We start from the raw sequence: 14,636 nt of genomic DNA, 5'->3' as shown, positions 1-14,636 counted from the left end.
TCTCTCTCTCTCTCTCTCTCTCTCTCTCTCTCTCTCTCTCTCTCTCTCTCTCTCTCTCTCTCTCTCTCTCTCTCTCTCTTTTCAACCCTCCTACACCCATTGTCGTAAAAACGCCATACGCCCGAGGATTCATCTCGTATAGGGGCAGTAGCGCGCCGCTAACGTAGCCGCGAATCATCTTTTTGTCACCGTTGGAGCTTTTTCGACGAGCCACACTCCGTGAGCGAAGCACAATTACGCGTTGTAAATACTACCACGTTTCGTGGTGCGCTGTTACAGAATCCCCTACAGGGTGTGCCAAAGCATGAGGTCAGTGCACAGTGCGGATAAATGAAAATTTGCTGTTGAAAAATCGGTACAGGCCATATTTCTTGACGGATCGAATCTTTTTTTAAATTGATCGTTAATGAATTTCAAGGAAAACTGATTTTTAAAAGGGCCCCCTGAATTCATTAATATATTATTAATAAGTATATGAATAAAACAGTTTGGAAATTATTCACATTCAGCGAAACAAAACCCTACTTCTGCTAAGAAACATGCATTTTCTTATAGTTGACAGCAATATTGATAGCAATCAAATCCTAATCTTTACATGTGATTTGTACTCAGCCACCTCCAAAATCCTTAATGTAGCCTTTCGCTAAAAATATATATTTTTTAAAGTTAACAGCGCGATCGACATCTGTCAAATCTCAATTCTAACATTATATTCATATTCGGCGACCCCAGAAATTCTTATGTCAGATATCTTAATGCAAAAGCAATTTTAAAAATAATATTCTTCTAATTCAATTTCTCTGGTTAACACTAATTTCCAGATTGTTATTAATATTGCAAATTCTTTAGGATTTTTTTTTTAAGTCGAGCTCCGCAGTTTTCTTTGAAATTCATTAATGATCAATTTTGAAGAAGATTCATCTTAATCGGTTAAAAATTATGGTCTGCAGCGACTTTTTAATAGTAAGTTTTCACTTGTCCCCACTGTGCAGCGCGGTAGGTAGAGAACGTAGAGAAAATCATTTCTCGTTTATATACTTTTCGTTTATAGGCCTCGATTTAATAGAGTTTCATGTCGTCCGTTGTTAGAGAAATGAGCATATTTTGCCTTAGGAGGAATTGTGCGAGAGAAACGGCGTACAGGGCTCGATAAGTCCGGCGAGGTGAATTCACGCAGCACAGATTGTGCGAGCGTGCAGGATTTGCTGTTGTGTACGTGTATGTGTGTGTGTGTGTGTGTGTATGACGCGACAAGATCACGCTCGCATGCGAGAGAGGAGGAGGTTTCGAACATTTTCTCTAATAATAAGGGAAGATCGGACAGGCCGCGTGATTGCCGTTCTGTTCCGTTTCGCAAACAAGAAACACACCTAATGATTATTTTTTACCCGCATCGCGCGCACGCGTCGTCCGAAGATGTAGAAACGCACGGTAAAAAGAAACCGCAGCAAATCGAGATACAAGAAAAGTCTATATAGACTATTTATCCTACATATTTTCTCTCTCTCCCTTCTTCCATCAGTACACACGCATACACACATAGAAAAAAAGATAATTCCGCCTGACCTTACCTTTTGATACTCTCTGTATCAAGAGCTCGAGGCAAAAAGCCGGCGCGCGTTGAGGTTTCTTGCGTAACACGTTATCGCATCCCGATCTCATAAATCTCAATCCACTCGAAGGTAAGTTCGCGCTTGATGCATTGTTATTCTGCCCTATTTATGTCACGGCGGTTTAACGCGGCGGCATCATTAGTTATCCCCGCTTCAAAGCTCGCTCCGCAGCTCGCGACAAGTGCCGATCCGCGTTCGTTGATCGACGCTGCTTTGTGAGAATTTAGTTAGATCCCTAGTGCCGCAGGTGGCTGGTTGTTACTTATCGACGCGTCAGACTTTCACCTTATCGCGACGCGAATGCGAGCCCGATTACGCGCGAAGCATGACACGCGAACCTTGCGAATGCTTTTTCACGGTGGACGTCGACACCGATCTGATCGTGTATCGGAAAGAAAAGGACCAATGTGTGTTCCGAAGAGTCTATACACGTTTCAAAATTTAATAGAGATTTTGTGCCAGTTAATCTAATTTCATAATTACTAAAATATTAATTAACCGATATAATTATGCGACGTATTATGCATATTATGCGTAAGTATCATTTTTAAACGTTTGCAAATTCTGAGTCCTTCATACGAAAGAAAAAAGGTCTCACTGCATGAGCTAATCATGATTTGCTGAAAATATATTCGTTGCTGTGACTATTAAAAAATTTGCTGCTTTGCTTTCTAAATTTTTAAAGTAAAATTTTTAAAGTAAAATTTTACTTAAAATGTGCGTGCTGTGTGACCACTAAATCATTCAAATTTAAGCGATTTTTCACTCATATTCGATCAATTTTCCACTCTGAGTCGTCCAGTGAATATTTTCACTCGACATTGAAGAATGTGATGCACACTTTCGTCACAGGAATATATTCATTCTAATCGATTGGAATATCCGTTCACACATACACACACACACACACACACACACACACACACACACACACACACACATAGAGCCAGAATCCATACTCCAAGCTTGAGCGAAATATTCACTCTTGCGATTTCCAGTGACGGTATTTTCACTATCATTTCCAACGAGAACACTGCCACTTTTTATTCGTTTTCAGTGAGAGATTACACTCTAAAAAATTTTGAGAGTAACTAAAACTCGCACTGCTATTGTTGCTACATCGGTTTTTTTATAGCTAAATATATTCTTACTGCTGTAGCACAGTAAATGTAAATTTTCAGCTGTAGTACTTTTAGAGGTATCTATATATTACAATGAGATCTGGCTATACACTGAGAGAAAAATCTAAAAATTATTCAGTGAATACTAATGACATATTTACTAAAATCTAAATTCTTTTATTTAAATAAAATAAACAATTGCTTTCGTAAAAGATCAAGGTTTTAAGAACATGTACATTCTCATTTCAAACTTTCCCGTTTGAAAAGTGTGTGGAGAAAGGATTACATTTATATAAATATTATTAATATTAATATATATTTTTAATATAATGTATATTAAGTATTATTAATATAAGTAAAAGTATTATTAGCACTTAAATGTAGCATCGCGAGTAAATATAGTGTTTAATTTATTAGATGTTTTTTTCTTTCAGTGCATGCATAGATTCTTGTTGCTGTAGTTAATCTTTTCTGTCCGTGCAGAAGTGAAACTGACCAAACGACATTGGCCTCCATTTCAAAGTGCAGAGATCTCGTCTGCAAAGAGGAACGCGCGCGTGCCGCTCGACGCGCATGAATCACGATCGAGTGAGCCGATCACGCGCGTTAATTTGCCGATACTCTCTCGATAGTCGATCTCTCGCAGGCGACACGCTTGCCCCGAGAAACGATTCGGCGAGCGATCTCGCGCTGTCCCGTCGCGGATCGGTTATGCCTTAATTACGAATATGCTTACCGCAGTGGAACTAATTGCGAGACTTAGATCCAATTACCATCGACGCTGCGTACGTGTGCTGCCGGTTAAAAATAACTTTACACTTTCTAACCGTCTCACAGGCGAAGCTGATCTACGCGTTTTCTTGCAAACGGATCGGTCGCGGCTTCTGGTCCGTCACTTTCCGCCTCGAACGCCAATAGATTACGCGCAAGACAGGTCGTGATGTTTAATAATGCAGTTCCGGGAGATTAAACACAAGAACGACCGACGCGGCCGTTGTTAAATTAATTATATACGCGTGACGACACATATAACGCGCCTGTACTATTATTAACTTCCTGTTAACATTCGTCATTTGAATTGACGATTTATGGTTGTGATTTATGGAGGAAAAAGGTCAATAATTCTCGTGAATCTGAATCATAATCGCTCATTTCCGTTCGTTATAGCGTGACTGATTGGTTGAGTAGTCGCGCCTATCAATTTTATACGCATCTACAATTCTTTTTATATCGATTTACGGGTAAGAAGTCGGGAAGCAACGATCGCTGAGAAAGTCGAGTCCTGCCCGAACACCCGGAGTGTTCCCCCTGTTAAAATCCACCGTCCCGCTTTTAATGTCCCTTTTTAAGTTGCGTGATCGACTAAAGCGCTAATGTTTGCTCATAAATCGAGCTATAAGTCAGCGCATGTTTGCAGCCAACATCGGGTCGTCCTCGAGCCCGGACGAAAAGCTGCGGACGTTTTAAAGGAATCACTTCGCGGGGATCGCGTTTCCCCGGTCCTTCATTCTTTTCTTTCCCTCTGTCTGTCTGTCTCTGTCTCTTCTTCCCCCTCAGCTTCCTCTGTTTCTCAAGTCGATGCGAGAGGAGGATTACTTTTGAAAGACGGGCGGGCCAAGAAAATCGCGAGCGCTCGGCACATCTCCGTCCGAACGCACGGATTATACGACGTATGCGACAATGACTACGCTTGTCCGTGCACGTGCCATGATATCCACACACACACACACACACGTATATACACGAGACACACATATGTTCCTGCTGGAATATGCATGTGCACGTATATGTGTGTCGCGCGCGCGCTCATCGTTGCATTTACAGGAATAAGCCCGCTCCCTGAAGCTTTGACGAAAGTGGGCCAGGGTCAGCCGGCTTTTTGTGCACTTCCGTAGCTCCTTCACGTACGTTTGGGACGAACGACGTTGAAGCTTGCTCGGACATATGCGTCTCCGAGCTGCCAAGCGGTTTACGCGACGTTGTATCCTATCCTCGCGCGAATCTCTCGGGTGTCTCGGACGTCTCCTGGGTTTAACCAGGAAGGGACGAGCAAACGCTCCACAAATAATAGCGCGGGATCGAACATTCGTGAGATTGAACGCTTCGTTCGTCGGCGACTTTCCCAGCCCGTACAGTGCGATGATTACGACTTGGTGAAATTCCTCCGGTGCCTTCGCAGTTTTTATAAAAAAAACTCGATAAAATAAATTTCATGCGCTTCGTACATAAAAAATAATTTTATATCCTTAGAGTGCATCACATAGGCAAAAATCGATCGTCTGATTTCCCCGCAAGATAGAAACACCGATGCCCCGACACGTACTTCATCCTGAACTTGTTATTTTTCTTTCATCCTGTTCTTATTATTTCAGTTTTTAATTATGAACATTTAAGACCGGTTTTTCAATAGCAGTTTAAACTCGGATTCAAGTTTAAATTCTATTCTAACAATGCGTTTGTTTAAACAGAATTTAAGTTGAAATCTAAGTTTAAACTATCATTAAAAAACCGGCCCTTAAACTTTCAACATAGAAAAAAATATGCATATTTTTTATACATATATTTTTCATGTTAAAAGTTTAAATATTCGTATTTAAGAGGATACCGTTATAAATTTTTTTATTCACAAGACTTCTTGATGTTTTTGATACATACTGAAAGAAAAGAAATATCTAAAAATTAGTAAATATTTATTTGATATACTAATTAATCTATTATAACTAATTATTATCATTAATATATTATTATTAATTTAATATACTAACAAAACATGTTTATTTAAATATAAATTCTCTTATATATTTGAATAGAATAAATAATTGCTCATGTGAAAAATGAAATTTTTAAGGTTTTAAGAAAACGTATATTTTCTTATTTGAAATATAGTTTAATATATTAGTATATATTATATTAGTATAAGTAAATTATTAGAATACACCTCCATCAAATAAATATTTACTAATTTTTACATATTTTTTCTTACACATTTCTTCTATAATATGAGAGCTACTCTGCAATTCGTGGACATTTGTACTTTCACCTTGAATAAGTACTTGCAATTCTGCACAACGAAATAGAAAAAAAAACAGTGCAAAATACGAAAGCTGGATTATGTCGGTATCCCCTTGAACACCAAAGCAATAGAAACGTTTAGAATCAAGTGTCTCGGAATTGCTGATCTTACCTTATTCAGCGGACTGGTTTGTTCAATTAAGTTTCACCCTGAAATACATCTGACGCTACATAAAACATACGTGAAATACACCTACGCTATCTGGGACGAGAAAGAGGCGTCAATACTTTTCTTCGACGGATCTATGTCAATTAGTTAGACGGCGATTTGGCGCTCGGGGATGACCGAGGATTCGAACTGAAGTCTAATTAGCTGCTATATAGAGCAGCTTCTGCTCGAGTGGCAGTGTACTCTTGTGCAGTTCCTGCATTGTCGCCGGTAACAATGCTCGCGAACCCACGTATGCATGCTCGCGCTTACACACATACACACCCACCCATTCACCCACCCACGTGCATACGTACACGCCAGTTCGCGCCAATACACACACGGATACTTTAGGCGTAGGAAAACCGGCGTAGCGGAGGAGTAACAGTCGTTACTCTCTGCTCGTGCCTTGGACCGGCGCGATGGACTGTGTTGATTCCCATCGTTACCATTTTAGATCGTGAGATCGCGGTCGCGTTTACATCGCGTTTGCCATAATTTGCGGGCGGTCCGTTAATGACTCCTTCCCGCCGAGAAATTAATTCGATATCTCGTTAGTCGGTGGCGCGTTCGCCAACGTTCGACGTGGTTCCCGCTGCGCGTTTACCGTTACGTGTCGTCGACTAATCCGCGAGGATTAGCGTAGCACGCGCGCACGCACGCACGCTAGACCCAACGGAAACCCGCGCAGTCATCCATTATATTATACTTCGGTGCCACCCGGCGGCGATGCTGCAATGCCGAAGTTGAGTCTGTGGCATTCAACGTGCGTTCCGCAATTTTGCCATCTTCAGCTTCAACCGATGGATCATTACCCGAGCAATTTTCCCCGTATGCGATTCCGCAGAACGTCCCGGCCGCAATGCCGCGCGTCCCTCGTTGAGCGCGAAGCCGACTCTCGCGTGTCTCGCGAAATTCTTTCGTCTGAATCTTATCAACATCACGTCCTCTTTTCGTTCAAATTGATTATTGGTAATTGATGAGTCGCGCGATTATTAGAACCAGAGTTATGAAAGTATAAATTGATTTTTTCTCAATTGAATAATTGACTTGAACATTTCAAGTCGACTAACTGACCATCGATTCGGGCAAAATAAATCAGAGAATGCTTAATTGACGATTGATTTCAGCGAATTTAATTAAAGATTCAATGGACGATTGATATAAGCAAGGGGAATCGTTAAATTAACAATTGAACTTAGCAAATTTTACTAAAGGCCGTTTAATTGACGATTAAATTTAGCAAATTTAATTAAAGACTGTTCAATTGATTATTGGTATGAGCAAATTCGATCGATTCAATCGAAGAGCGTTCGATTACTCAAAGTTGTACAATTGGTCTTGTGGATAATATTCATTCTCAGAACATCGTAGCATCGTGAAAAATGCCGCTGATTGAGTAGAACCTGCGTTGAAAGAAATACTGATCAATCGTCACCAAGCTCAATCTTCGATTGAACCGACCGAATTTGCTCATATAATTAAAATAATTAAAATTGTCAAATTATCAACTGAATGATCTTTAATTGCTTATATCAATCGTTAATTGAATGTTCTTTAATTAAATCCATTGAAACCAATTGTCAATGATTTTCGATTGAATTTGTTGAAATCAACTGTTAAACGGTTTCCAAATGGCTTATATTAATCGTCAATTAAATACAATAATTCATTTAAAAATTTGGAATTACTCGCAATCCTGACTAGAATTGCGGCCCGCTTTTATCCCAGACAGCACAAATCTCCAAGGTACGTCTTGAGGTCGCTCTCAGGATGTAGAGACGTCTTCTGGACGTCTTTAGGACGTCTCTTGGAGGTATGTGATTAGGCCAATTCGCCTCGGCGAATAACTCACGTTATGCGCGCACATACCTGTTACATGTTGCACTCGGACGAGGAAGATGAGCGAAACCGCCGCGATCAGCCAGGAATGCGGCGATGACGAGGTAAAGGTGGACGTCCTCCTCCGTTGCGACATTTTCGGTCCCTTCTCCGCTTCCGGTGTGCGTCAAGTCAGTCAGTCACGCTGTCCTCTCGTACATCCCTGTTGAAATTATTCACGGTGAGTCGACGTCTGCCTGGCGAAGGCGCGGAACCGTGACGCCGCGTCTTCGCAGGTTGCACTAATTATAAGTGCACCTTACGAGCGCGTGCAAGGTGCGCGCATCCTGCGCGGGTAGCAGCGATGAGCGTGTTTGAATCCCGGTCTTGGCAGTGCGCGAGACGGAAGGCATTCTCGATAAAAGCGGCAACGTTTCGCTTCGCACAGGAATTTAGAGCGAATCACTCCCCGCGGATACAGAAAGAGAAATGCGCGAACGAAAATTCAAGGGTGATACGCTGTTGAGGGTATTGAGATTAGTAACGCACAGGTGTGTGAAATTGTGACTACAGCTGATTTCCGAGCACTTCTAAACGTTCGGGACACGGGTTGTTTCAGAATTTCAAAACATATTTCACGAATAGTTACGTTCTGAATGTGTCTCGAAGCCATCACTAGCGGATAGCCACACGCGTCGCAAAAGGTGTGCGCTCCGCTTGACGTGCTTCTCGCACGCGCTTCCCGATTAAGGGAGAAACAATGCGCTCTGATGCGTTGATCCCAGAGAAGGAAAAGTTTATTTACCTTCCCGCTTTCTCCCCTCCTCCCCCGCGATTAACCTTACACCGAGCGGAAAGCAACACGTTCGTTTTGCAATCGCGACCACCGGCGCGAGATTCGATCTTGCCAACGTACACTGCGTATTTTGAAATTACGGACATCGACGCCACGTTTCCATTATATTGACATACTAAGCGATTTTTCGCCACGCCCAACAAACAGCGAGTGAGAAAAGAGAATTTCTGCGCTTCTCAGCAAAATAGTGTGTAATCGAATTCACCCTATTCGCTTCCGCGCAGAGAGAATGTTATAGTCTCTTTTCGTATAAGTTCTTTTCAATTTTACTGTGTGTTTTTAGTGGTCCAAAAACATACTGTCAGTACGGTCTGCTAAATCTTGCTAAAGGATACATTTCGTCGAAAATATAAACATAGCAAGTGTTTTCATGATGCAGTTCATGGTTTCAGTTCGTAAAATATAAATATCACACATGAAATGTAAAAGCATAGTGAATTACTATAGAGTGTCGATCTATTCCTAAGTTACGAAGTTCTATAGTAATTTTTATTATAGAATTCTCTCCGTAAAAATTTCTATCTCATCACATTATTCAAAGATTAATTAAATTATTTACCCAACTATTATTTTAGACCTGATCATATCTTTAGTGGGAAATTTGATCCAAATAAAGAAAGGAAAGGAGAGAGAGAGAAAGTTAAAATCGTTTATTCTGACGCAAATTGTAAGGTAAAAGTACCAATGTCCAAATATACTCAATTTTGGACACTATTATTTTTTAAATACGATTTAAATTTTTTCTCAACACACATAGAGAAAATCTATATACATATATAAAAAGAAATATATATATATATATATAGTATGTTAAAAAGTTAAATAGTTGAAAATCTGTATTTGAAGATCTATAAAACAACAAGAATGTCCAGAATTAGGTAAATCTTAAATTGTTTTAAGACAGATTGTTGTAATTGGTACTTTTATCTCAGTCTCAAATATAAATATCGATCCAATGCTTTCGAGACAACTGGTTTCGCGATATTCGCAGCCTGATACTTGGCGATTATTCTGGAAAAGCGTTGCGTGTGCGCAGAACGCGAAAAACGCAGCGACAAATCGACGTGAAGATCTACGACGACGTTCTTGCATGCTGCGATTTCACTTTCGACGGAACAAGCGAGCGTAACTCGTACAAATTGACGTTACGCGATTCATGCCTGTCAATCAATTTGATATTTTCCGCGGAATACCAGTCGTCTATTTATATCCGCGCGCGCGCGCGTCTTTTTCAGAGAGTCGGTCACGGCGTTAAAGCGAGATCGCTCTTGAGACACCAGTGTGAAATTCGGAATAGAGAAATCCACGATTACGATTTTTAGACGCTTCTCTCTCATCGCGCATTCATCTTGTCTCCTCTTCCTGACTGCGCTCGGCGGCCGGTAAAAGGTGAAACTTTCGCCCTTCCCCAGCGATTGATGCGTTTCGCGAGCAAATGTCGTTTGTCTCGGCTAGACGCAGCTGGCACGTGCGTGACGCGCATCATTGATGGATTCGTGCGGAACACCATCGAAATCGCCAACCTCGATAAAAAGTAGAGCTCGCACGGAAGAGATTCGAAAGAATTGCACGATCGAATTTGCTCGAGCAGCAACGTTCGCGGTAGACGTGTTTCAAGTTCAACGTGGAACGAACAATCGACTTATTCGAGCGAGTCGCGTTACAGAGGTCGGTGAATATATCAAGATAACATTGTCGCGTCACACCTGCAATGAATTCCGAGACTTCTGTAACCGCAAAATTGAGGGAGCACACAATAGTGTTCTTGCTCTTCTCGCAAAATACAGAAGTGCATCTTCGCAGTGTGCCCCCGATTGTTAATCAAGCATTCAACTTATTCTCTCCGATGTGTTCCCCGCAAGAAAGTAAAACGAACGAGTGAGAATAACGTGAGACGTTCAGCGCGTTCACCTGTTGTATTCTTCAGAGGAAAGGTACACACACGACGACTCGATTCAATAGATGGAATACTTTCGCTCGCGATTAGCCCGCGGGTCTCAAATGTCGTGTGTCTACCATGAATGGAGAACGCGATCATTTTGACGATCGCCTGGTATATCCCCGCAAGGGACACGCTCGGCGGCGATAAAACGCGATAGCGTGATGACGCGATGTGGACGAACTAGTCGCTGCGAGCAACAACAGCTCTGATCGATTCAGCGGTCCGGGTAATAAAAATCAGCTGTCCGCGGCTCGAAAAGCGCGACTGATATAGTGAACTGGAGTATCCGGGCGTTCGGATGACGCGGATGACGGCTCGAGTGTGCTCTCAGGAGCCACTCGAGTGATTGGCTCCAGAGACGAGCATATTGGAGAGGAGTCCTTTCGAGCGCACTTGCTCCTTATGACTTGTGCAATATACTGCGTATACTTGATACTTCCTGCATGTGCGATAGGCCGGCGGAATGAGCCGAGGAATGAGCCAGGAAAACTTTCGCCGGCTATTAGTTACGTGTTTCGCGTTCCGCGAGCGAACGGCGAAGCTGTCACGCTCGGATGAAGTTTCCAAGCGTCATCGAACCGACGGAAAAATAGCGCACCTGATCGGCCTCGCCGCGCGATTTTAAGCGTGCACCACCGGCAATCCCCCCGTATCGGGCGGGGAAGGGAAGCGAGCGATTGTCGAGATGACAACCGGGAGACAAACGACATTGACCACCATAATAGCCACCCACGGTGGCATCGATTAAGTTCTCACATGCCATTCGTAAACGCGCGTAATCTCCGCAAAATATTAGAGAGATAATATTTGCGGAGAGAAGGAGAAGAGTGACGTGACATACGTTTGGTTGACAGTTTTGGCGGGAGCAACCAGAATTTCTGGTCATTGTAGCGAGATATTTTCCGGTATGCATCCGAGTCGAAATTTTGGTCCTACTTTCAATCTTACTATTTCATTCAACATCTGTTTTGATACTCTGTAACCTACATTAACCTCCTCTGATTCTATTTAACCTACTTGAGTCGAAATTTTGATCCTACTTTCAGCCTCACTATTTCACTCAATTAGCGTCTAAAGATGCTAAAGAAAGTGAAAATTTCGGATGTTATCAGTAGAAGTAAATTGTATCATTACAATTAAATCTGCTTTGCTAACTGAGCTTCTGCGTTGTAGAATTCTAAGTTTAACATAGGACCAAAATCTCGAATCGGGGAAACTGGGATATTTAATATCAGTCAGAGTTTTTGGTTACTACGTACGTAGTAATGACATGCAATCCATATTTGGTTATTATGATTACACGGGGAAGAACATGGTTGGATTAACGTGATATGTTCGGTTAACCCTTTCGCTATTAATTTTGTTTTTTAAAAGTACTAATCTTTTTTACTTTCACTTCATTAAATGCATTTATATATAAAGTAGTTTTGGCAAAAAAATATTAAAAATTTTATGTTTGGCACCAAAAAGATAGACACATTAATATCTTACTGGGGTTATTGTGAGAACATATTTATCCCAATGGTAATAAATAGAGTAAATGATAGCTGATACGTTCTGAAAAGACTGTTTATTCAATTGAACAAAGTTAACGGTGAGGAAAACATGTTTCCTTAGTAGCGAAAGGGTTAAACAACTATTGGTCGTTAATTCAACTTTAAGTTATTATAATTAAATATTCCGGTATTCAACGTTGTGACAACATATATAGACAATATATAACAGATTTGTCAATTGAAGAAATGGCGTAACGCGTAAGATAGACGACTCATAATCCAAGGGTCTTTAGACGAGTCCTGATCCTGCCAGGGTAAAGTTCTTCAAATATAAGATCGAATCAACTTAATGACTAATTTCAAACCAAATAATCATATACTATCAACTTAAGAGACAACTTTCGATTAAAAACAAATACAATTTCTAAAAAATAAATATGAGTAAAAATGAGTAAAAATAATGAGTAATAAATGAAAATGCAATTTTATTTATTGCGTATGGTCCAAAATAGTCCCGTTTAATTAAAACTGATAAAAATCTACCCAACAAGCTGGTTAATATATCCACACACAAATTTCAGATTAATTCAACAAAACTTTTATCTCTACGTATAAGACAGCTAGAGATCGCATGTATGTGTGCGGATGTGCGAATAGATCGGCCGGTCTTTCCATGACTTTAAGATCAAATAAAAAGATACTAATTTTGCCGCATACTTTCGCTCTAAAATAAGGCGAGATATGTCTCTCGCGTTTATAGATCTTTCAAGATTATTAGATTTCGCACCGACTAATTTTATCATCGGTGAATTATCCAAAGTTATTGCTCGGCCGTCGCAATATTTTTCTCGAACTAATTCCGAAACACAACACCGTCCACATTGCGAGAATAAATTACCGAAACATTACTCTCACGTTGAATTCATAAAGATCATTCGAATTCCTCCTGTGGATCTACATACTGCGCTTCTCATCTCGTAAACGAAGAACTTATTTCCGCAGTGTCTTTCATTCATTTTGCAAAAGTTATCCCTTACGAAGATTTCTACGGCCTTTGTGATATCCACTTCTTCTTCTATTATTTCAGTTCTCTTTAAATGAGAAAAGAAAACAAAAGCGGGACTTTAAAGCAGTTTGGAGATGAGCTCTCTGTTCATCCGACTCCGACGATCTCTCGGGACTCGCGAGATGCGAATTTCGCTGGTCGCCGTCCCTGATTTCGAGAACCCGGCTGGAATCGCTTGTCCGCCCGTTTCTCGTTCGCTGGCGACGGAGAACAGTTGAAAACTTTCGCTCCAGTTCGCGCTTCACGAGTGAACGGGATTTGTCGCGGTCGACTGGCGAGAGTGTACACATCGCGCTACGGTGCCAGGACGGTGGCGATGACGGCAGCGAGAGCGCGATTATCGCGTGCCGTCCGGATCGAGGAATCGATCCCGCGATACCACCAGCGTGTCGCACTCGCTGGCTAACCGTGCGCTATCACTTCCCGACGCTTATGTTTGAAGAACTTTACTAAGACTTAAGTCCAGGAAACCTCCTCGGTGACAGCGCACGGGGTAAGGGATCTCCAGTGGGAAACCCATAGAGTCAATCGGCCCGCGGCTGCGATCCCTCCCCGCACTGACCTTGCTCGACTGCTTGCTGAGGGAAGTTCGGCGACACGGCACGGCAGACAGGGGGCTTCAACGTCGCACCGGAAACCCAAGGTCTCGCGTGCACTCTTGGAGGACACTGCTTGAGGACACTCTCCGACCGAGTGAACTGTCCGGCACCCCTGCGCGAGGTAATAAAAGCGAACGACACACCGAGACACCGGCGGCGTCGTCGGACGAAATCTCCTCCGGGATTCCTTCCGAGAGTGCCACTCTCTCCCTCCCTCCTTCCCTCTCTCTCTCTCTCTTTTTCTGTCTGTCTTTCCTCCTCTGTCCTTTCTCTCTTTCGCCGTCCACCAGGTGGGCACGCCGCGAAACTTTCGCCCAGTTTCGCGTTTCACGTATCACGAGTGACTGGCACCAGAGCCGGCGATCGCTCGGACGTTGATCGCACGTTCCTCCGCACTTTCAGCGGACACGTTCGTCCTCCCCACACGTGCGGGACCTGGAACACGCGCGCTTCTCTTCCCGTCGTCACGTACCGTCCCGTATCGGTTTCAGGTGATCCGTACCTGAGGCGACGGGGGCCGCGCTACGTGCCTCGACCGTGCGAGGAAGGAATGGCTAAATGCTCGCTGCACGTATACTATAGCAACGTGCCTACTCCTGGCTTTACCCCCCTTTCTCGAGAGCTCGCACCGTCCTTTCGCTTTCAGCGGCCACTGACCAGCGCGATACTCGGCTCGTGTGCCGTGTAGCACACACACCGCGGGGAACCTCACTTCCTCCGCACTCCGGAACCCCCTTTGGCGGCGCTCTCTCGTTCGATTGACGTAGTAATGCCCGGAGGCATGATCTCGGCTCCTTATAGACGCGCTCGAGAGGCCGAAGGCGTCGCGACCGCTCGCAGGTGCATTGTTATGACACTGACATGTCAAGTTCATGGTCCTCGATTTCGCTGTCGAGAGAGTC

General features: G+C 42.7%; 1 protein-coding gene and 1 long non-coding RNA gene across 10 annotated transcripts in view; one reads left to right on the top strand and one right to left on the bottom strand.

Annotated features, from left to right (window-relative positions):
* The window catches only part of LOC116849744 (cadherin-89D), a 55,438-nt gene that overhangs the window by 24,312 nt on the left and 16,490 nt on the right, over nt 1–14,636 (bottom strand). For 8 of the 9 annotated variants that reach the window (XM_032827190.1, XM_032827188.1, XM_032827193.1 and 5 more), the window contains exon 2: nt 7,827–7,998. In XM_032827190.1, coding sequence (XP_032683081.1) covers nt 7,827–7,932 — 106 coding nt within the window. In that variant the 5' untranslated portion in view covers nt 7,933–7,998. Of the gene's footprint in view, nt 1–7,826; nt 7,999–13,697; nt 14,204–14,636 lie in introns of those variants that run through there. The other variant, XM_032827189.1, reaches the window with a different exon arrangement.
* LOC116849746 overlaps nt 1–14,636 on the top strand; it is a 43,212-nt gene that overhangs the window by 19,596 nt on the left and 8,980 nt on the right. The window lies entirely within an intron of this gene.

This window comes from Odontomachus brunneus, unplaced genomic scaffold, assembly GCF_010583005.1.
Source record: "Odontomachus brunneus isolate Ranch 3 - 2012 unplaced genomic scaffold, Obru_v1 Obru_scaffold_125, whole genome shotgun sequence".
In the NCBI taxonomy this organism is placed as follows: Eukaryota; Metazoa; Arthropoda; class Insecta; order Hymenoptera; family Formicidae; genus Odontomachus; species Odontomachus brunneus.
Note: the sequence above shows the minus strand (reverse complement) of the source record. Positions and strands in the feature narration are given on the sequence as shown.